Below are 23925 nucleotides of genomic sequence, written 5' to 3' on the forward strand. Positions count from 1 at the left end.
GAATTGATTTAAAGTAATCTGGTACCCAGAAATTTCTTAAGTTTGAAGTCATTAATTAGAACATGGTCTAGACCAGCCGTGGGCAAACTACGGCTCGCAGGCCAGATCCGGCCCGTTTGAAATGAATAAAACTAAAAAAAAAAAAAGAACATACCCTTTTATGTAATGATGTTTCTTTGAATTTATATTAGTTCACACAAACACTCCATCCATGCTTTTGTTCCGGCCCTCCGGTCCAGTTTAAGAACCCATTGTGGCCCTCGAGTCAAAAAGTTTGCCCACCCATGGTCTAGACTAAGAGTTGTCAGTGAAAGTATTTTTTCAGCCAAAATACATGTTACTCATTGACGAAACATTTATTTTTAATAATGTTCAAACTTGAGCTACAGGTAAAAATGTAGTGGGAAATGACTTTCTTTTTTGGAGAGAAAAACGTGGAAACCTACTTGGCATGGGTTTGGGAATTCAATTCAGTATTCAGTTTCTGAGGCCTTAGACTATCAGGTTTAAATAGCTTCTCACTTTTAAACAGAGAGACTGAGGAAAATGTAATCTGTGTCTGTCCCAGTGATATTCCTCCCAGGAGGCTTAATTGAATCTTCGTGTTTATACTCATTCATTTTTGTGCCTTTAAACTTACAGCTCTTTTGGTTATTACTTTTGTCAAACAAATGTTCAAATATTTGCGTTAAAATAAAGCAATGAAAAAACATACTTCCAAATTGTGGTGTCTAAACCAGCTTTTAAACATTTTTAAACATATTTCAGAGCTGAGAGTCTCCAGGTGAGCTTGCAAACACAAGGAAAGACTTCTGAAAAGTACATGATATCACTTTGTCACTATACTGGCTTAAAATTGAAAGGAGTTAATATGTTAATACAGTCAGCTTTAAAAAACTTTTTACTTTGAGATAATTGTGGAATTACATGCAGTTATAAAAATAATGCAGAGATCTCATGTACCCTTTACTCAGTTTCCCCTGAAGGTGACATCTTGCATAACAGCAATTTACAATAACTTATTTTACAACAAGATTGAAGAAAATCAATCAGATTTAAGAACAGAGCTAATACATTTTTTTCTTTTTTAAATTATAACTCAATTCTTTTGCAAAGGGCTGGAAGAACAGGAGAGATAAGAAAAATGAAAGATTTAGTGGAAAGGAATATTTGAATGTTTTGGCTAATTTGACTTTCCATGCAATATTACACAAAAATCATATTTAATATTTGTTATTTTTGGAATACATTTAACCAGTATTTGTTACATAGCATGATAGTAAAGAGGACAGATTTTTTATTTTTATTTTATTTTATTTATTTTTTATTGCTTACAGTATTACAAAGGGTATTACATATGTGTCCCTTTTTTCCCCCCCGCCCTTGACAATCCCCTGGCCTCCCCTAGCCCCCAGTGAAGAGGACAGATTTTAAGGCTGAATCTACTACTAATTGTGTAACTTTGGGTGAATACATTCCTTTTTTGAGCTTCTATCTTCACCTGAACAAGGGATCATAAAAGCTCTCTCATATGTTTTTTTTTTTCTTTCTTTGTTTTGTTAATCCTCACCTGAGGATATTTTTCCATTGATCTTTTAGAGAGAGTAGAAGAGAGAGGGAAAGACAGAGAGAAACATCGATGTGAGAGAAACACATAGATTGGCTGCATCCTGACCAGGGCCCGGGCCCTATGCAACCTTTGGTCTGCAGGCTGATGGTTTATCCACTGAGCAAAACCACCTAGGGCTCTCATACGGCTTTTATCAGGAGAGAGGGAGAGAGAGTTATATGTGTAGAAAAGAAGGAAAGATTAACTCAAGGCCAAGAAGGGTTGAAAAGGAAGAAATAGTTTTGTTTTTTTAAGCTAAGTTGACTCTGAACACATTGTGGACGGATCACGAGAATTCTCATGTTTTCTGTTATTACACAGTGTTTTACAAAGTATCATATTTTAAAAAGATATTAGCTTGTAAGAACATGTAATAAATAACTTCAAAATGCAATGCGCATTTAATTTTAAAGCGTGCCTTTTACAGTTATGTAAAACGTTTTTTGTACTCGTTCAGTAGAAACTGATCTGGCCACTGGGTAAAGCTAGCAATAAAACTACTGGTCCGCAATGTGTTAAAAGACAAGTAGAGATTTCACCTGGGGGGAGATCAGCTTGGGAGAGATATTGTAAGAACTGGGTATTTGTTTTCTACATAGGACACTGAATCCACCAAACATTACACTCTTTTGCTTTGCCTGGGGACCCAGAGTCACCACCATGTTTCCGGCAAGCCCGAGGCCACTTTCAGTTTTTCATCTGTGAGTCACCTCATTGGACAACTGTGCCTTTTCAGAGAGCTGGGCTGCAAAGATGTACAGCGTGCATCGGTGGCCAGATGGACCCTGAAACAAAGCAGTGCCCAGGACTGCTGAGTGATTTGATGTCTGGAAAAGTCCATCTTTATAAGCGAACTAGGGCCCCTTCCTTCCCTTGGCTGCCTGCCGCCGCCGCTGCTGGCTGGAGCCTCCCTCCCTTCCCCTGGCAGCAGCAGCTGGCTGGGGCCTCCCTCCCTCTCCCTGGCTGCCCCCGTCCCCTGGTCAAACTCCCGGATGAACTCCTGGTCACGGGGACAATTTGCATACTACGCTTTTATTATATAGGATAGGCAGATGGATGGCCCATGTATGCACTGGCCTAGGACACACTGCTGCTCTAACTCGTTCACTGTTTTTGAAGGATAAGTTTTAAGAGGATGTAATCATAACCCTTATACAAATATAAGTGAACACATTTCAAAGATTTTATTTAACTTATTAATGAAGGAAATGGTAAGATAGCACATATGTTTTAAAGAGAATAATGACTGCTGAAATGAATTTACAAATGGATGCAAATTAGTAAAACTTGTGCACATCCGTAGGGCTTTCATTAGTGGCATTCCACTGGACACAATTTGCATTTCTATGGGTAGCAATTATTTGAACTGCTATGATAGGGAGATTTCTAAGATAGCCCCCAAGACTCTTGCCTTCCCGGGTTTACATGCCCTATATAATCCCCACTCTCATGCTCTTCCTTGAGTGTGGGCAAGACCTGTGATGGGATGGTCTCTGCCTTGATTAGATTACATTGTATGGCAAAGGTGATGGGTCCTGTGATTAGGACACTTTATATGAGACTCCATCCTGGCATCCTGGAGAGAGATTCTCTCACTGGCTTTGAAGAAGTAATCTGACATGTTGTGAGGACCTATGGCTAGGACCTGAGGACACCCTGAGGGAAGTCTGTAGGAACCGAGTAACCCCACCAGCAATCCTACAGCTGCAAGGAACTGAGCTCTGCCAGCAATCTGAATGAACTTGGGAGAGAACCCTGAGGTCCAGATGGGAATGCAGGGTCCCTGGTCCCTGGCCAACACCGCACCTCCAACTTTGTCAGACCCTGAGCAGAGGACCCAACTCCGTAGTGCCTGGCCTGTGGCACAGAGAAACTGAGAGATAATAAATGGTTTAAGCTACTAAATTTATGGTAATTTGTTCCATAGCAGTAGAAAATGAATTTCAATCCTATCTTTTTTCTACAAATTGACTTTTATCTCTGGAGAGATGTAGATGAGCCTGGTCATAGGAAAGAGAGAAAACCCAGATGGCTGAGCTAGCAGGATAGCCACTAAATTTAGTCTTTGACAACGTTTTCTTCCTCTGCATCGAGCCAAACTGTTCCTAAACATTTTCATTTGTGATCATTTCACAGTGTGCTGCTCCTCTTTATTTTTTTGTTTGAACCTAGGTTTTGGCTCTTAGGCATACACAGGAGGAACAAAGTTAGCGTGGCTGGAAAAGAGTTTCCAGGGGATTTACCCATTCGTGTGAAAGGAGGAAACACAGTTTTCCTTCAGATTGATTTTAGACCAGACTCTCAAGGTTCTGCAAATGTAGAACCTCAGGTTCCCTTTTATCTGATTCGACCACATTACAATGCCATGGAGGTATTCAGTGTCTCCTGCCCGGATATGCAGCGATGGAAAGAGGGTTCTTGCTAGTCAGGATTCAGGAGGAGGACAAGCGCACCCTAAGGAGCCTCTGAACATTGAAAGGATTAGTTAGGTCAGAGAAACCCATTGTCTTACCAGGACTGCCACCTTGAATAAAATGGATTTACGGCAGAATTTTCAAAGCGAGTGGACTGTAGGTGACTCGGGTATGAGATACAAGGATGTGGAGAAGACATTTTAACTGGTTTATGTAGATAGTGTCTTTTAAGCAAGAATAATGCGATTAAAGAGACTTAGGGGATAATAATCATGGGGGGTGGGAACAAACTATCTGATTTAGTATAAAAGTGACAGGATGAGAAGGGAGGGGGAAAGCTAGCAGAAGCCGTGGGCTCCAAAGAGATGGGAAAAGTCAGCCCCTGTGAACTCTCTAAGCTTGATATTTTCCCAGCGAGCCGTCTCCACGGACAGGCACTCTAAATTGAATAATCCAAAGGCTTTGCACTCTCTTTTAGGAAACTCGCCAAATCCACGCTGGTCCTGGTGCTGGTGTTCGGGGTGCATTACATCGTGTTCGTGTGCCTGCCCCACTCCTTCTCGGGGCTCGGGTGGGAGATCCGGATGCACTGTGAGCTCTTCCTCAACTCCTTTCAGGTAGAGTGCCTCCCAGCAACTTGGTTCTTGTATTTTGCTCCCCTCCCCCCACCCCTCACAACCTCTTTCTCGGCCCCTCTCTGGCTTTCTGGCCCGTCTCCCGAGCGCCAGGAGAGGGCGCTATTCTCTGGCGCCTGTGCTTTCCCATCCTGCAGAGGTCAGGTTACCCCGGGACCGCAGGAGGAGCCGGTCCTCACAGGCCTGGGTGGCCAGTGTAGAAAGGGTGTGGTTGTAAACTGTGAACCTCCTACAGGATGGGGACCTCCGCATGTGTAGGGACAATGAGTGAACGCACAAGGAGAAAGAGGGAAGAGGGAAAAAGGAAGACAAGAAAGAGAAAGAGGTGGCTTCTGCACATTTTATCTTTCTTGTTTGAAAATAATGCCATCATCCGTCACATGGATTACTGCAGACACCTCCTGACCCTTCTTCCTGCGTGTGCACTTGCTGCCACCGCCCGCCGCCTTCAGTCTTGTCTCCCGAGTCTGAAGAACCTTAAAAATAAATTGATCATGTCGCTTATCTGACGGGAGTAACCAGAGGCTTCCTATTGCACTCGGAATAAAATCCAAATGCCATTTCCTGGTGTGCACAGCCCGACGGGCGGGGTTCCTCAAGCCCATTCCAGCCCCAGGGGTTCGTACTTGCTGTCCCTTTGCCTGGAATGTTCTTCCCCTTACTATTCATAAGGCCTGGCTGCTTCTTGTCACTCCAAGCAGCTTCAATGTCACCTCCTCAGCGAGGAGTTCCTTGTCTGATTCATCTTCATTCTTCTCTGTCAACACCACTTATTTTGCATGCATAGCCCTTATCATCTTACATTTTTCTCCTGTGGCTATGTGTTTATATTTCACCCCTCTGTATTCCCTTCTAGAATGCAAGGCCTCAGAGAACAGGGACCTTGTCCGTCTTGATTAAACTGTTTATCCTTGGCACGCCGAGCACTTCGCATTGTATAAGCTCAATGAATATTTTTGAATGAATGAAAGAAAGTTTGTCTTTTTACCATAGCGTACCCTTTGTCTGCAGTTCCCAGCATTCACGGTGTATAAATATCTCTAACCAACCAGGGATATCCGGGCATCTTGAGTGGCAACATAAATGAAACCAATGTAATAGAAATCAGTTCTTTGTATATCTTTGCATGTTTTATTCAGTTGCTTGGTTCAGCTGACCCCAAGGAAAGGTCTCAGGCAAATTGAATGTAAACATAAGGATTTGGAAGCATTAGGAGGGAATAATGTGTAGATTTTCTGAAGGAGTCACTTGACGACACTAGTGCTGTGATCTTCACGCACGGTCAGCACCTAACGTGCCTTTTGTCCTCCAGGGTTTCTTCGTGTCGATCATCTACTGCTACTGCAATGGAGAGGTAGGTGCGAAGGGAGCCCAGTCCCACAATGGGGCCCGGAGCGCTTAGGGATCCCCAGGAGTCACAGGACAAAGTGGGCCACGGGAGGAGAGATGTTTTAATCATAAATTATTTTGAGAAAGCAAGGATTCATTTCAGTAAACTAAGGCCAATTCAGTTATAAACCCTGATATCAAAAACCAGCTCCCTGGAATGCATATTGAGACCCGGAAGGATGCTGAGCTTCACATTCCAGTTAATGCTTGAACTTATTAATCGATTTCAAGGTCTATCAGAAACTCAAATATGTATTCTTGGGACAAAATCGATTAGAACATTTTGACATTTTTTTAAACTGCCAGGTGGTGGTGGGACAGTTTCTGTTCGTCCAGGGTTGAGCTGTTCTTTTAGGGGACATCGGCTCCCCGGGTTTCCATTCCCCCTGGGAATTCCCAATAAGCTTTCCCAGGAAAGGGGCGCTAGCAGTGGCGTTGACTCTCCAACTGAAGGAACAGAAACGAGCCCCACCCTATTGAGAACGCATCAGCAGGGCCTGCATTTCAGTGTGCAACCTCTTTCCTTTTCCTCCTTCAGTCCGCCTGCCTCTGCAAGGTGATGGGGTGGAGGGCACGTTTCAGGTTGAGTCCCTTTCATGCCATTTCTCAGCCACAGCTGCCACTATTTATCTCTCTTTCTCCTCCAACCCCCTCCTCTTTTTCCTCTCCCATAAGTCAGATATTTCTATCGGCTGTATTTCAGCCTCCATTAAAATACTAACCTTGGCCCTAGCCAGTGTGGCTCAGTGGATAGAGTGTTGGCCTGCAGACTGAAGGGTCCTGGGTTCGATTCCGGTCAAGGGCACATGCCCAAGTTGCAGGCTCACTCCCCAGGAGGGGATGTGCAGGAGGTAGCTGATCAATGATTCTCTCTCATCATGGATGTTTTTCTCTCTCTCCCTTCCTCTCTGAAATCAGTAAAAATATACTAAAAAAAATACTAACCTTGGACAAGTCCTTTTTCCTCTCTGTAAGCCTCAGTTTGCTCATCTCCAGGAGTAACACCTGCCTTCAAGGTTTTTTGAGACCCAGAGGGAATATATATGCCAATCCCTGGCACACAGTGGACCCTTAATGGATGATTATTACTGTAATTGAAATCAGGGCAAACATTGTCTCAGCAAGCTGCAGGGTCTCCCTGATGGTCTCTGATGCGCAATATGGTTCTTGTGGTTTAGGTTCAGTCTGAGGTGAAGAAGATGTGGAGCCGGTGGAATCTTTCCATCGACTGGAAAAGGACGCCCCCATGCGGCGGCCACAGGTACGGCTCCGTACTCACCACCATGACGCCCAGCACCAGCAGCCACTCGCAGATGGCAGCCAGCACTCGCATGGTCCTCCTCTCTGGCAAAGCGACCAAGACGGCCGGCCAGCAGCCCGACAGCCACGTGACTTTACCCGGCTATGTCCGGAGTAACTCAGAGCAGGACTGCCAGCAACACTTGATCCACGAGGAGACCAAGGAAGGTAACGGGAGGCAGGGAGAGGAAACTCCAGTGGAGGTGTCTTCCAGGCCAGTGGAAGGTACCCCAGTCCCTGAAAGAATCAAAGGAGAAATAGAGGATGTTCTCTGAATCAACATCTCTGGCTTGAAAGAGCTGGTCCATCTGGTTGCCCAAGAGCTGATGCTCCAAGAGCTTGGCCATCATCCCTCTGCTTGAGCCCCAGAGCTGAAAATTCAGGCTTAGAGTGTTACTTGACAAAAATTGTCAGGCTACATGAGTTGGCGCCTATGTGTACTAAAGACACAAAAAGGAGAAGTGTCATTGATGTAGTTTATGACCTTGTTTTGACATCAGATTCTCTTCTAAATTGATGTGTGATACTTGCTCTGTGATTGTTCCTTTATAGGCTACTCTTGGGTAGAAAACGTTTTAATTGCTTGCCTATAGTTTTCTCTTACAAATACCACTCTAAGAATGATAGAGATCATTTAGTAGGTGCCATTTCCATTTAGGAAATTAACACTCTCTTTTTTCTCTTTCTCCCCTGAATGTACTTCTATCACTGCCTTCTTTTTGCCTGTGTGTTAGGAGCCATTAGGGTCTGAAAATGTATGTTGAAAGATTAAAGATCTAAGAACAAGTACACACTAGAAAGTAAGTTAGGTGCACTTCGATAAGATTATTCCTTGATGACAGTTAAACTTTCTGGGAAGAAAGGAAGTTACTTAAAAAAGAATATTGCACATATTCCTCCTTTTGAATGCCCCCCTCTGTGACCAGCCACTTCTCAGGTCTTTACTCCTTTGTAAACCTTGACCTGCCACAAGGCTTTCTGTCGGTGAGCTTGTGTCTGAAAACTGCTTTTGTTTGTAATCATTTCTATTGATCTCGAATCACACTGCTCCTATGCCTTTTTCCTCTTTGTTCTATTACTATATTCCAAATGGCATGTGGGATAAATTAAAAGTTTGTTGTAAAAATACATGTTGGGTCACTTTCTAAAGTTTTTTCTCAGCGTCTCAGTTTGTTTGGGGAACCAAGCAAATGCCCCTTCTCTGCCTCTATGGACACCGGCATGTGGCTCCAGGACTTGTCTGAACTTGACATTTCAGTATGTTGCATTAGCAAAACATTTACTGAGTGCATGTCAGGTACCCGGTGTCCTGCTGGGTGTTTACAAGCATTAACTTATTTAATCCTCACGACAAATTTAGGGAGTAAGTCTTATCACTGTTACCCTTTTTCACACATGATACTGTGACTCACAGAGGCAGTGTAGGTTGCCCAAAGTCACACAGCTAGTCGTTGACAGCATGGTTTTAGAACACTGACTTCAAGTCCTTTGTTCTTAACCACTGCTATACTGTCACCAATATAATGTCACCCATTAACCACTCAAGAAATTTGAATGAATTCTGTGTAGAGAGTGCTTCAGAAGCTCTTCATGTAAATGTTTTAGTCTGTGACCCTCATGATGTTTTCACTGTCGTGAGGGAGACAGACACACGTGGGAAATGAAAATTTCACAGAGCAATGCATTTCCGGGTGAAATGACACAGGTCCAGCTGATCTGTCTCACTTTTCTGACTGATTCAACCAGCATGCGAATGGTGTCATGATGAGTAAGGTACTCATCTGCACACCTTCTTGACAAACATTGCACTCTCCATGCTCTTACTTTCCTTCCTCGTCCGTGTCGGTGTCGGCCTTCCCTACCCTTCCTGTTTATGAAGGTGCCATTGTGCATATTTAATTAATTCGATTTACTTCTGTATTGTCACACCTCCACGTTGCTTCCCTGTTAGGAGAGAGCCATCCTGGTCTGAGCCAGAGAGTAAGTGCAGCTCCATTTCTAATTTTGTGCAAGGCTTTGTAAAATAAGTTAACCTCCCTTGTAGTTCAAGTTCTTTAAAGTGAAATTATATCTGTCTGCCTTAGAGAGATGATCTGATGATAAGAGAAATCACCTACTGAAAGGACTTTGTAACATAAAAATTATTGCACACAAATATTTGGTTTGGATTGTTGTTACAGTATGTTTTCAGTTAAATTCCTTTTGCCCCATCCTATCTAATAAAAGAGAAAAATGGTAATTGGCGTACGACGATACCCTTTTCATTGGCTAATCAGGGCTATATGCAAATTAACTGCCAACTAAGATTGGCAGTTAACTGCCAACAAGATGGCAGTTAATTTGCATATGTAGGCACAATGCAGGGAGGCGAAAGGGAAAGCAGGAAGAAGCCCCCTGCCACTGACAGTGATCGGAAACCCAGGGGGGAGCTAAGAGCTGGGGGGCAGGGCAAAGGCGGCCCTGGGGCCGCCTTTGCCCTGCCCCCCAGCCATGATCGGAGAATCAGGTGCCTTTGCCGCCCTGGCCAGTGATAGCAGGAAGTAGGGGTGGAGCCAGCGATGGGAGCTGGGCACGGTCGAAGCTGGCAGTCCCAGGAGCTAGGGGCCCCTTGCCTGGGCCTAAAGCGAAGCCCACGATCGCGGGGCCGCTGCAGCTGCGGGTCCCCGCTGCCCGGGCTGGACGCCTAGGCCAGAGGCATCAGGCCTGGGCAAGGGGCCGATCCTGTGATTGGAGGGTGATGGGGGTCAACGCCTGAGGGCTCCCAGTATGTGAGAGGGGGCAGGCTGGGCTGAGGGACATTCCCCCCCACATACACATCCAGTGCACGAATTTTGTGCACCGGGCCCCTAGTTATATTATAAAAGGCCTCATTGGTAATTGCAATATAAAAATTGTTGGAATATGTAATAATTGTTAGAATAAATATATGTATATTTGATAATATGGGAAATATGAAGGGTTTTTACTTTTTTCTTTAATAATTTTATTGATTTTTTAAAGAGAGAGAATCATTGATATGAGAGTAGAACACTGATTTGCTACCTCCTGCACGCCCTCTACATACCCCCCACTGGGAATCGAGCCCACAACCTGGGCATGTGCCCTGACCGAGAATCAAACCGGCAATCTTTTGGTGTTATGGAACGATGCCCAACCAACTGAGTTACACTGGCCAGGGCAAAGGGTTTTTACTTTCTAAGCCAACACCAAATTCTAAGACTAGACCACTACTTGTCTACATTAACAAGTACAAATAAAACCCTCAGAGCTACCAAATTTTCCTTAAAGTTTAGTCATTCATTAATTCAACAAACATTTACTTCGGGCCTACTATGTGACAGACATTATGCTATGTGCTCGGGCCACAACAAAAAATAAGACATAATCTGTTCCCTCGGGAAACAAAGAACCCCTCAGTTGCTAGGACTCTTGATCTCATCGTGTATACACATTATTTTTCCTTCTAGGCTTTGATAATGTTTGCGTCCAATTAGACAGTTTAGGATAATAAGTTACACTAGTCTACTGATTTGTCAAGTAAAATATCAGGCAGTTAGCAAGGATTGGCTGATCGAGGTCTGAAGGTGCACACTATTGGCTGATAACCTAAGTTTGGTCCTTTACTGTGCTTCATTGGTCTGCCATTGGGTTGCCGTATATTATTGAGTTGCCAACATGGAAAATTTAAACGATTCCACATAAAAATCTTATTTTCTTAATTATGGAAATATCAGAGGACCTTATGTGACAACAATCAGCGGTGGCGGGTGAAGTGGCTGGTGGCTGGTGGCTGGCCTCTTCAGATGGGACCGACGGGCTCTAGTATGCTCAGCGCCTTCCTGGCCACGTCCAATTATTTCTGTTACCTTTCTGGCTCCATCCCCTGATCTAGACAATGTGCTTACATAGAACTTGAACAAATTTTTCTAAAATATTCTTGGGGGGTGTGATATCCCATATAATTTTTCCTAATAAGTTAAGCAACCAAGTATTTTTATATGTAGTGGAACTTAACTTAAGTTTGATATAATAACAAATATGCTGTGTAGATGAGCCTATTCAGAGAAAAATTCATTCCACAAAGTCTGTGCTTTCAGATCCCACCCACACTATTCAAAGGTTCACTTTCTAAGTCATCACTCTGAGGTACTTATTGCTAATACAGCAGATATTTTTTTCCCTTTGGAAATACAGCAATTTTCAGATGCAAAAGAATGAAATGGATGGTATGCTAGGTTCCAGGGGTGTGTGAAGACAGCCTTATATGGCTTGTTGACATGGATATTCCATCTTGATACCCTATTTTTCCTGGAACCAAAAGAAAGCCTGACATCAGTGATAATAAATTTTCACCACCTAGTGTAAACAGGTCCCATAGCTCTTACTGTCATAGCATTGTTTCTTGCTGCTCTTGTTCAATAACATGGAACACCTTTGCTTTGCAGGTTCTAAAGTTGTCAAAAACCCCCCCAAACACCTCCTCTATTTTTGAATCATTGGAAGAAAATGAATAAGGTATGTATGAGTTGCAGCGTATTATTTACACCCAGAGGTTAATGTTATATGATTCAGAGGTGATCTCCCTTAGAGATTATGGTAGGAAGAATAATACACCCATCTTCACTCCCCCAGAACCTGTGACTATATTAGGTAATTTGCAAAGAGGAGAGTTTAATTGGAATTAAGGATTACTAATCAGGGAGATTATTCTGGGTTATCAGGGTGGGCCCAATACAGTAGTAACAAAAGTCCTGAGAAGGAGAAGAGGGAGGCAGAAGAGGAATTCAGAATGATGTTATAAGTGCTGCCACTGTTGCTGGCTTTGAAGGTAGAGGAAAGGGTCATAAGCCAAGGAATGTAGGCAGGCTCCAGAAGCTAGGAAAAGACAAGGAAATGAGTTCTCTCCTAGAGCCCTGAGAAAGGAATACAGCCCTATGGAGTGAGACCCTTGTTGGACTTCTAACACACAGAAATGTATAATAATACATTAGTGTTTTTTTAAGCCACTGAGTTTGTGATAATTTGTTACAAAACCTATCAGATTTATATTGATTGCCTATATGGAAAGAATTGTAACGGTTGATTAGTTAGTCTATGCAATTGTTCTTGTCTGATTGCTGCATAGAGATAAATTCTTGTGCCAGTGTTTATGGTATTTTATATGCTGCATTTATAGGAAGGAGTGTTCTCTAGCTTGCCATCTTCTTACCTAATAATAGACAAACATGTAAATTGACTGTCCCTCTGATACGCTCACCAGCCAATCAGGAGAGAATGCAAATTAACCCAACAAAGATGGCGGTTAATTTGCATACATAGGTGCCCAGTGGCCTGGGTCCCGGGAACATCATCGGCACCCAGGTCACTCTGAGGTAGGCCCTGTGTGGGCCCCTGAGCAGCGTAGCAAGGGCATGAGCCAGGGGGCTCCTGGGCAGGGGTAGAGCCAGCCATCGGAGCTGTGAGGGGCCCCTGCCCAAGCCTAAAGCCTCCGCCAGAGGCATTAGGCCTGGGTGGGGGGGTAGAGCAGGCAATGGGAGGAGTCTGGGGGTCCCCTGCCCAGGCCTGAGGCCTCAGCCAGAGTCGTCAGGCCTGGATGAGGGGCCGATCCAGCGATGGGAGGGTGATGGGTGTCGACGCCTCTGGCCGAGGGGTCAGGCCTGGACGAGGGGCTTATCCGGTGATCGGAGGTTGATGGGGGTAGACACCTCTGGCCAAGGCATCAGGTCTGCACAGCGATCGGAGGGTGATGGAGATTGACACCTCTGCCCAAGGCATCAGGCCTGGAGGGGGGGGCGGAGCTGGCGATTGGAGGGAGATGGGGGTCCCCTGCCCAGGCCTGACGCCTTGGGCAGAGGTGTCAGGCCTGGGCGAGGGGCTGATCCGGTGATGGGAGGGTGATGGGGGTCAAAGTCTCTGGCCAAGGCGTCAGGCCTGGGCGGGTCTGAGCCGGGGATCGGTGTGAACTACCGAGGAAACACCTTTTCTGACCGCTCATTGGCTAAGCTCCCTGTATGCCACTGGTAATATTCTTAGTAACTTGGGTAAAAAGAATCAAAATGGTGATCTAGGGTTTTTAACCACACTCCTGGTGAAAAAAATGAAGGTCCGCTGCTGGAGGGCTAAGAAATCTCATATTCTGCCCTAGCCGGTTTGGCTCAGTGGATAATGCTTCAGCCTGCTGACCGCAGGGTCTGGGTTCAATTCTGACCAAGGGCATGTACCTAGGTTGCAGGCTCCTCCCTGGCTGGGGCCCAGGTCAGGGCTCATGCAGGAGGCAACCAATCAAAGTGTTCCTCTCACTTTGATGTTTCTCTCTGTCTTTCCCTTCCTCTTCTACATTCTCTAAAAGTCAATGGAAACATATCCTCAGGTGAGGATAAAAAAAATAATAAAGAAATGTCATATCCTATGAAAGACACATCTTGAAAATGCCTAAAGAAAGTTGTCATTTTTTTCATGGTGAAGGGACTGGAGTCCATGTTGATGAAAACACCTTGGTGGCTGTGGTGACTGGCAGTGGCTGCAGCAGTGGGGTGATGGGGCTGGTGCCTTCCCCTGATCAGCCCAGTCACCTTCCACAAAGGGAGGCCAGACTGCAGCTTAGGCCAGCTCCCCAAGGGGATCAGGGAGCGGGCCTAAACCATCACTAGGACATCCCCTGAGGACTCCCAGTATGTGAGAGGTAAAAAGGCTGGGCTGAGGGACCCCCCCAAGTGCACAAATTTCGTGCACCGTGCCCCTAGTTGAACTATAATTCATACTCTTACCAGAAGTTGTTTCCTTTTAGAAATGCTAATATTTATGTGGTTGAGTTAATTCAAAATCTGTGAAGGGAATTCTCATGTTTTCTAAAGTGTTATTAAATATCTTGTTTTATGAGTTGGATTTCAATCTTTTTCTCTCATTAAGTCTGCTTTGCCTATGTCCTCCACTCTCAGATCCTCTTCCTAAGATACACAGGTGACCAATTGCTCAGGAAAGCTTGTACCTGCTCATTCTGGGACATTCTAGGCCAGTGGTTCTCAACCTTTCTAATGCTGCGGCCCTTTAATACAATTCTTCATGTTGTGGTGACCCCCAACCATACAGTTATTTTCATTGCTACTTTACAACTGTAAGTTTGCTACTGTAAACAATATGTGGGAAAAACTGAAGGGATCAAAAAGTACAAGTTGGAGAAACCAAGATGGCAGCATAGGTAAACACCGGAGATTGCTACCTCGCACAACCAATTCAAAAATACAACTAAAAGGCGGAATGGACATCACCCAGAACCACAGGAAGGCTGGCTGAGGGGAAATTCTACAACTAGAAGGAAAGAGAAAAGCATACCGAGACTCAGAGGAGAAGCAGTGCGGAAAATACAAAGGTGCGGAGGTGCGTGCGTAGTGGGCTGGTGGCTGAGGGCGCGGTTGTCTGTTTCAATCTGGAGGGAGTCTCAGGCTCTGAGCTCCAGTTCCGGGCGAGTCTCTGAGGACCCAGACGCAAACGGGAGAAGCGGGACTGTCTGGCATCGGTCGGAACTCGAAGGCAGCTTTCTCTCCGAGGTTTGCAGCGGTTGCTGGGACTTTGAGAGGCAGAGCCTCTGGAGACGGGACTGAGAGCAGCCATAACTGCTCGCTCCACCTGCCCTGTTGATCCCCTGGGACCCGCCCTGCCCAAGCCTTGCACAGAGGCATTTGCAGGATAGCCTTAGGCAAAGGCGAGATTAGCACCTCCCTAGAGGACAGAAGTTCTCCCACTGCAGACACAGCTGATTCTCACAGCCAGTTGGCCTGGAGGTCAAATCCCCCCCAGTATTACCTACAACAATCAAGGCTTAACTACAACAAGACTGCGCACAAAGACCACAAGGGGGTGCACCAAGAAAGCATAAAAAATGTAGAGACAAAGAAACAGGACAAAAATGACAGAAATGGAGGATATAGAGTTCAAAACCACACTTTTAAGGTCTCTCAAGAACTGTCTAGAAGCCGCCGATAAACTTAGTAAGGCCTTCAAAAAGACTGGTGAGACCGCCGATAAATATAGTGAGATCCTCAAGAAATCTAATGAGATCCTCGATGTTGTGATAAAGAACCAACTAGAAATTAAGCATACACTAACTAAAATAAAGAATATTATACAGACTCCCAACAGCAGACCAGAGAAGCGCAAGAATCAAGTCAAAGATTTGAAATGCGAAGAAGCAAAAAACACCCAACCAGAAAAGCAAAATGAAAAAAGAATCCGAAAATATGAAGATAGTGTAAGGAGCCTCTGGGACAGCTTCAAGCGTACCAACATCCGAATTATAGGAGTGCCAGAAGATGAGAGAGAGCAAGATATTGAAAACCTATTTGAAGAAACCATGACAGAAAACTTCCCCCATCTGGTGAAAGAAATAGACTTACAGGTCCAGGAAGCGCAGAGAACCCCAAACAAAAGGAATCCAAAGAGGACCACACCAAGACACATCATAATTAAAATGCCAAGAGCAAAAGACAAAGAGAGAATCTTAAAAGCAGCAAGAGAAAGAAACTCAGTTACCTACAAGGGAATACCCATACGACTGTCAGCTGATTTCTCAACAGAAACTTTGCAGGCCAGAAGGGAGTGGCAAGAAATATTCAAAGTGATGAATGCCAAGAACCTACAACCAAGATTACTTTATCCAGCAAAGCTATCATTCAGAATTGAAGGTCAGATAAAGAGCTTCATAGATAAGGAAAAGCTAAAGGAGTTCATCACCACCAAACCAGGATTATATGAAATGCTGAAAGGTATCCTTTAAGAAGAGGAAGAAGAAGAAAAAGGTAAAGATACAAATTATGAACAACAAATACGCATCTATCAACAAGTGAATCTAAAAATCAAGTGAATAAATAATTTGATGAACAGAATGAACTGGTGATTATAATAGAATCAGGGACATAGAAAGGGAATGGACTGACTATTCTTAGGGGGGAAAGGGGTGTGGGAGATGCGGGAAGAGACTGGACAAAAATCGTGCACCTATGGATGAGGACAGTGGGTGGGGAGTGAGGGCGGAGGGTGGGATGGGAACTGGGAGGAGGGGAGGTATGGGGGAAAAAAGAGGAACAAATATAATAATCTGAACAATAAAGATTTAATTTTTAAAAAAACAATATGTAATTATATATATGTTTTCCAATGGTCTTAGGCGATCCTTGTGAAAGGATTGTTCGACCCCCAAAGGGGTCGCGACCCATAGGTTGAGAACCGCTGTTCTAGGCTGAAAAGGTGGCCTCCTTGTGGGTTGTTTAGGAATAACATAGGTAATTAACTAATGTACACTCACTTTGTTTTAGGAATTGAGCTCAGTATTTTTAGTATCTTATCATATAATCTTTATAACACACTATGAAAAAGTAAAAAGGGCCATAATCAGGGGCCTTGGAGTCAAATTGAATGGGGTTCAAATCCTGGCTTAGCCACTTTGATCTGGGACAAATCATCTAGTTTCTGATTACCTAATAGTATGCTAAGTCAATGAGAATAAAAGAAAGAATTAGTTTCCACAATTTTTTTAATCCTCACCCAAGGATATGTTTTTATTGATTTTGAGAGAGAGAGAGAGAGAGAGAGAGAGAGAGAGAGAGAGAGAAACATCAATTTGACTGACAAACATGGATCGGTTGCCTCCCAAACACACCCCAACAAGGGATCAACTATTTCGATAGTAGAATCAGCAATAGTTATGGGAATGTAAAAAATAATAATGTGATTATAATTTCGGGTTAAAGCATTTTTGATCTCTCAGTATTTCATGACTGTCACAATAAAAAATAACTTCTGAATCTAAACTCTTCTTTTAATTCTACTACAGATATCTAATTAGAGATATAAAGATCTAAATCCTGTTTGCAAGCTGCCTCTCATGGAAAATTTGCCCACATATTGCTGCAAAAATGACTTCGAACAACTTTATATTTAGATTATTTATCTCTCTGGCATTTGGAGATAGCTTTTTATGTAGGTTTCCACTTATCCACTATTACAAAAAACCACTCAGAGCAGTGGAAGTATCTATAAATGGTACAGAACCAGGCAAAATGGTAAACATTCTTATCTGTCCTGTCTCTTAATTTAGTGTTGTTAGTGTTTAAATTCAGCTCCTACTTAGAACCCTAATCTCTTTCAAAACCACATTTCATTTGGGGAGCTTATGTGGCTCATTTGCTTAATGATTTAAATGACTAAATAGGAAAACAAATTTAGTACATGAAGCTGTGAGTTTGTGTAATATTTAAAAATTTTTTATTTTTAAATTAAATTTATTGGGGTGACATTGATTATTAAGATTATATAAGATTGCATATTATTTAATAAGATTATATTTGACTTTGGGTGGTGGGCATGGAATGCATTATACAGAGCATGTGTTATAGAAATGTACAATTGAAATCTATATAATTTTTTTGTTTATTTGCATCTATTTAAAAATTTATTGGCTGATATAGGTTAATACGATCATATAGGTTTCAAGTGTACATTTCTGTGATACATAATCATATATTGGATTATATGCCTACCACCCAAAGTCAAATAATCTTTGGTCACCATATATTTGGTCCCCTTTACCCTTTGCTAGCCCCCACCCGCTTCCCTCTGCTAACCAACATACTTTTATCTGTGGCTATGAGTTTCAATTTTATATCCTACATATGAGAGAAATCATATGGTTCTTAGCTTTTTGTGACTGACTTACTTTCCTTAGCATAATATTCTCGAGGCCCATCCTTATTGTCTTAAATGGAAGTATTTCTTTTTATTTATTTATTATTATTACTTTTTAAACTTTATTGTTGAAGTTATTACAGATGTCCTTTTTCCCCCCATTGCCCTCCTCCACCCAGATCCTGCCCCACCCCCTCCCTTCACCACTCTATTGTCTGTGTCCATAGGTAATGCATATATACATGTAAGATCTTTGTTTCTTCTCTTCCCACCCCCCACCCCTGTTTCCTCTTAGAATCGTCACTTTGTCCCATTTCCATGCTTCTGATTCTATTTTATTCACCAGTTTATTCTGCTCATTAGATTTCTTATTTGTTTATTTTGATTTTTAGATTCAATTGTTGATAGGTATGTATTTGTTGTCATTTTGTTGTTCATATTTTTTATCTTTTTCTTCTTCTTCTTAAAGAATACCCTTCAACATTTCATATAACACTGGTTTGATGGTGATGAACTCCTTCAGCTTTTTTGTTGTTGACTGTGAAGCTCTTTATCTGACCTTCAATTCTAAATCATAGCTTTGTTGGGTAGAGTAATCTTGGTTGTAGGTCCTTGCTATTCATCACTTTATATATTTCTTGCCACTCCCTTCTGGCCTGCAAAGTTTCTGTTGAGAAATCAGCTGACAGTCATATGGGCATTCCCTTGTAAGTAACTAATTGCTTTTCTCTTGCTGCTTTTAAAGATTCTCTCTTTGGCTTTAGCCCTTGGCATTTTACTTATGATGTGTCTTGGTATGGTCCTCTTTGGGTTCCTCTCGTTTGGGACTCTCTGTGCTTCCTGGACTTATAAGTCTATTTCTTTTACCAGGTAGGGGGAGTTTTCTGTCATTATTTCTTCAAATAGGTTTTCAATATCTTGCTCTCTCTCTTCTTCTGGAATCCCCGTAATGCTTGAAATTGTCCCAGAGGCTCCTTGCACTATCTTCATATTTGTGGGTTCTTTTTTCTTTTTGCTGTTCTGGTTGGGTGTTTTTTGCTTCCTCATATTTCAAATCATTGATTTGACTCTCAGAATCCTTTACTGTTGACTCCCGTCAGTCAGTGTATGCTTAATTTTTTACTAATCTTTTTCCATTTTTTTTGGCATTTTCAGTAAGATCATTAAAAGTCTCACTAAGTCCCTTGGAGGTTTCTAGAATATTCTTGAATAATTTCATAATTGTGGCTTTGAAGTCTATATCCAGTAGTTTGATTTCTTCCATTTCTTTCATTTGTGACATGTTTCTTTGTCTCAGCATTTTGGCTATTTCCCTGTGTTTGTTTCTATGTATTGGGTAGAGCTGCCATGTCTCCTTGAGTTGGTAGAGTGGCCTTGTGTAGTGGGTATCCTTTAGGGCCCTGTGGCTCAGCCTGTCCAGTCACCTGAGTTGGGCACTCTAGGTGCACCTCTTTGTGGGCTGTGAGTACAGTCTTGTTGTAATTGAGACTTGATTGCTGTTGGTGGCACTGGGAGGAATTGACCTGCAAGCCAGTTGGCTGTGAGGACCAATTGTGACTACAGTGGGAGAGCTGCTGTGAAGGAAACACCCCTATGGAGCAGGACTTTCTTCAGTGGGGCTTTGGTGCTCACTGAATCTTCCCCTTGAGTATGTCACTTATGGATGTGTAGAGTTTTAATCTGATATGGTCTGACACTGACCACTGCGTACACTGGCTCTTGGGTCTCCAGGGAAGTGCAAAGTCAGCCACTGCCTGGGGCCACTCAGCAGGAGCTACAGAGAGATCTGCAGATTCTTCCTCTTTGTATCGGGTTTGGAAGTGCCCAGATGAGGCCCAGCTGTGAAGCAAAGCAGGCTGGTGTTGGTGCCGGGTCTTGGGCCTTTTATTGATAGGTTTGTGGCTCTCTGACCCAGCTGCAGTTTGTTTGATCAAAGACAGGCCATTTATATGCAAAAGCTGCTGCACACAGCTTGGGTGTGGTTGTAAATTGGATGAGGTGGGGTCTTAGGGAATCACCAGGATGGAGCAAACAGAAATAGCTGCCAGTCATCCCTGTGACCTGGGAGGTCCTAGAATAGGAACAATGATCCCTACGAGCACCTCCATCTGGGGGAAAGCCACCCCCAAGTTCCTGCCCCAATGCCAGACAGTCCAATTCCTCCTTGTATGTGTCTGTGTCCCTCAGAGCCTCACCCTGGCTCTGGAGCTCAGAGGAAGCAGGACCTCATAAGTTCAGTTTGTGGTGCTGGACTTTTAAGAGTAACAGCTCTGTATCACCGAGCCCCAATCCACACTGGTTTTCACAGCCCGTAGGAACTCCTTTTCCCAGCTCTGGGACCCTGGGCTGGGCATCTGGTATGGGGCTGGGACTCCTTGCTCCTCCAGGTGGCCTCCGCAGAGATGATCTCCCTCCCAATTAAAAAAGTGTCCCACGTGGGTGTCGGACCAGCCTATTCTGCGCCTCCACACTTCCTACCAGTCTCAGTGTGCTTTCTTCCTTACTTCTCTAGTTGTAGGACTTCCATTTAGCCAGCTTTCTGGCAGTTCTGGATGATGGTTGTTAGGTATTTTAGTTGTAATTTTGATGTGGTTGTGGGAGGCAGTGAGTACAGGCGTTTACCTACGCCACCATCTTTCCTTTCTGTTTTGTACCACACCACCATCTTCCCTTTCTGTTTTGTGCCTGTCTTACAATAAAAATAATTTTGATATTTAAAAAAATGTATGTCAAGTACTGGCCAGTGTGGCTCAGTTGGTTGGAGGGTGGTCCCGTATACCAAAGAATAGATTAATTGCTTCAATAGAAAATGTATCAGTTATATGTATTAATAACATTACATTCATACCTTTAAAATTATCAATGATTCTTTTATAAATAAATGTTCTGGTTAGATTTGTATTATATTGATTTCAGGAAGTCAATTGTTACTGACAAAGGATTTCTCCAATTGATACCCAAAATAAAGGGTACTCACAATTTCTAAGCATATTGCCCTAGCTTTTCGCTGGCTGATCGAAAAAAACTTTTCCATTTAAAATAAATTTAATTAAGAACTAAATAATTTTTAGCGGCTCTGGCAGATTTGGCTACAAATTGAGTATGACTATACTGTTCTTCATAAATTCTGTCACACCTGCTTCCTTAATCATTTCCAGATGAAAAGCCACATGGATTATTAATATTGGGTGTCTCATAAGATTTAAAAGCACTTCATGTTAGATCCTCAAAACTCCCATCAACTGTGTTAATAATGTGTACCTCAATGACAAACATTACAATATTCTGTGGCTACCATACAAATGTGGTACAACTCTATATTAACTATAAATAACTTTTAAGCAACAAAAGAATAAACATTCTTTCCAAATGGGTATGGAACATTGAGAAAGAGAGGCCATATAATGTTACATGAAATAAGTTTCATTAAATTTAAAAGGAGTAAAAGTAGTTCCACGTACATTTACTGATCACACTGAAATTTAAGTAGAAATAAATTACAGCTGCTTTTTATGAAGATGATTCAGTGGCTCACACTTGGAGAAATCCCAAAGAGGGTCCAGGGAGAGACATGTTAGGTTCTAGTCGCTGGGAAGAACATTCTAAAAGTAGGCCCTAGGACAGACATTGGAGAATAGGAATAGTTAAATGAGCAACAAGCAGTTACACCCGTTTTGTAGAGAAACAGTCATTATCTGAAAATTCTAAGGTGTAAGGATATATCCACTTTGTACATTTTAGTTCCGTTGTTATTTGGTTTATAGCAAGTTAAAAACAAACTGAATAGTGACCCATGTGTAGCCATGGTAACCTGTTTAAAGGCACATTTTCTTGAAAAGAAAATAGCAAAAATGACTATGTAACCAATCTAATATCTCTTTTAAACATCCAAATGAAAACTATTTGAAGAGAGGAATTGAAATGTAGTGAAGCATGGAATTGCAACTCAAGAAAATATATTACAGCATGGTTTGCCTGTAGTAATCTCTCCCACAGCCTTCACTCAGGGGTAGCAGGCATGCTGAGATGAGGCTTGGTTTCTTTTTTCCTTCTAAAATACTGTCACTTACAGTGATTGATGAGTGGTAAGTTAGAAGGTGTCGTGAGCTACATTAAAATGAAGAATTGAGCTTTGTACTGATGCACTTAGAATTTGAGGATAAACCTGGATATGCACTTTATATACATATGATGCATAATTCATACTGGAGTAGGTATATCGTGTGTTAAGACCAAATGTGATTTCAGTATCAGTTAGGAACCTGGGTGAATAAGAGGTTTTGGAAATGTCAAGGAGCATTACTTTATTCTCCATATGTAGTGATATTTCATATTCAAAGCCCATGCACTTACTTATGAGTAATGTAAAAGGACACATAATCATTATAGTAATGGAAAGAAGCCATGACCCTACATTAGTAAGAACTAAACTTAGACACAAAGGGAGCAGGCATAAATCATTTCCCTTTTCTCTCTGTGTGTGTGTGTGTCTGTATTTGGATGAAGTTGGTGGCGGAGTTAGGGTATAGATAAAGTTGTATGTAATCTATCAAATTCAGTGTCAGGTAGATAAAGTAAATATGTAGAGCTTTTTATTAAAAATTGAAAAGTAAAGAAAGCTTAATTAATACAGAATACATCCAAATTCATTAAAGAGCTGTCACACTCAGTGAGAATATTTCCACAGTAACTGATTATTTTTAAAGTTTTTGCATAGATTTAAGAATCTGCAGCTCCTGAAACATGTTTCAATGACACTGTATTGGGAAATGATATGTTCTCCTCAGATAATATACATAACATTAAATTATTGACTTGCTGAGAAATGCTGTTAAAATATAGAAAGGATATTAAAGCAGAAAGCTGGAATGCATGTTCACACACACTGACATTAAGACTTTGTAAGAAATGGAGTCATTATCTCTGAGTAAGAATAATGGGATTTAATTAAGACATTTCTGAATGATGAGGAAATAATGAGAACTGGTCACTTTCTTCTTTTCACGTTGTCTTTTCACATAAGAAAATGATGAAACCTTGGTGAAATGGAGGGCCTGAGCATGAATGAGGACTATAATATGAATTATATTTAAGTATAAGAGATTTGACTAATGTGTGCCCATTTGCAGAAAGTCCCTAAACTATACAGCTTACCCAAATGGAGAGGAAAACAATATTTTTATCATCTTGCTTTAAATCAGTCCTTATTGGATTCTTACTCACATGATGAAATTGATGCCCACAATGTAACCAATCACGATTTAAAATTCATTATCCACAGACTATTAATAATGTTCACATTAATAATTGATTAGTTATAATTGCTAATTTCTTGTTTAACAGTAAACGAGGGAACTAACATTATTAAGTGGGAGCTACGCAGGGCTGGGAGCTAGAGGGCTTGTTCTGATTCAGCCCTGGCCCAAGCCTGCCTTGGGGCCCCCAGTAAGGTTGCAAGGTATTCTATTTTAAAACAGGTGGACAAATATTCAAGCTTTCCACCTGAAATCTTCATGACTAAACATATTCTAGCTAGATAATACTTAATCTTCCCATTTGGAAAACAATCGGAGAAAATTACCAAATTTACCAGGGTATGTTTTCCATTGCCCTTTCCTATCATGTTACATCATGACTCCTGGGAGACTATTCTCACTTCCTGCCCTGAATTTCACTACCCATTACTGTGGTGGGGACCTGCTGGGTAGAATAAAGGGTTCCTGCAGGAGCTCAGAGCAGAGTCCCCATGCAGCACAATCTGGTGCACCCTGGTGACAACTGAGGGCACGTGGGCTCTGCCAGGCAGTGGGTCATTGCACAGGTTGTAAATGTTTGGTTTGCTCCCATATCATCATTTATCTAGTTTTTATTTGTTTGTTTGTTAATCCTCACCTGAGGA

The 23925-nt window shown here is 42.4% G+C and overlaps 1 protein-coding gene across 1 annotated transcript in view; it reads left to right on the top strand.

The window, feature by feature from the left end:
- Positions 1-8574, top strand: part of PTH2R (parathyroid hormone 2 receptor) — a 55941-nt gene extending 47367 nt beyond the window's left edge. The window contains exons 11-13 of the mRNA XM_059702961.1: positions 4502-4640; positions 5971-6012; positions 7226-8574. Of these exons, the coding sequence (XP_059558944.1) occupies positions 4502-4640; positions 5971-6012; positions 7226-7621 (577 nt within the window). The 3' untranslated portion in view covers positions 7622-8574. The remainder of the gene's footprint in view (positions 1-4501; positions 4641-5970; positions 6013-7225) is intronic.
- The last annotated feature ends 15351 nt before the right edge of the window (positions 8575-23925 follow it).

This window comes from Myotis daubentonii, chromosome 7, assembly GCF_963259705.1.
Source record: "Myotis daubentonii chromosome 7, mMyoDau2.1, whole genome shotgun sequence".
NCBI lineage: Eukaryota > Metazoa > Chordata > Mammalia > Chiroptera > Vespertilionidae > Myotis > Myotis daubentonii.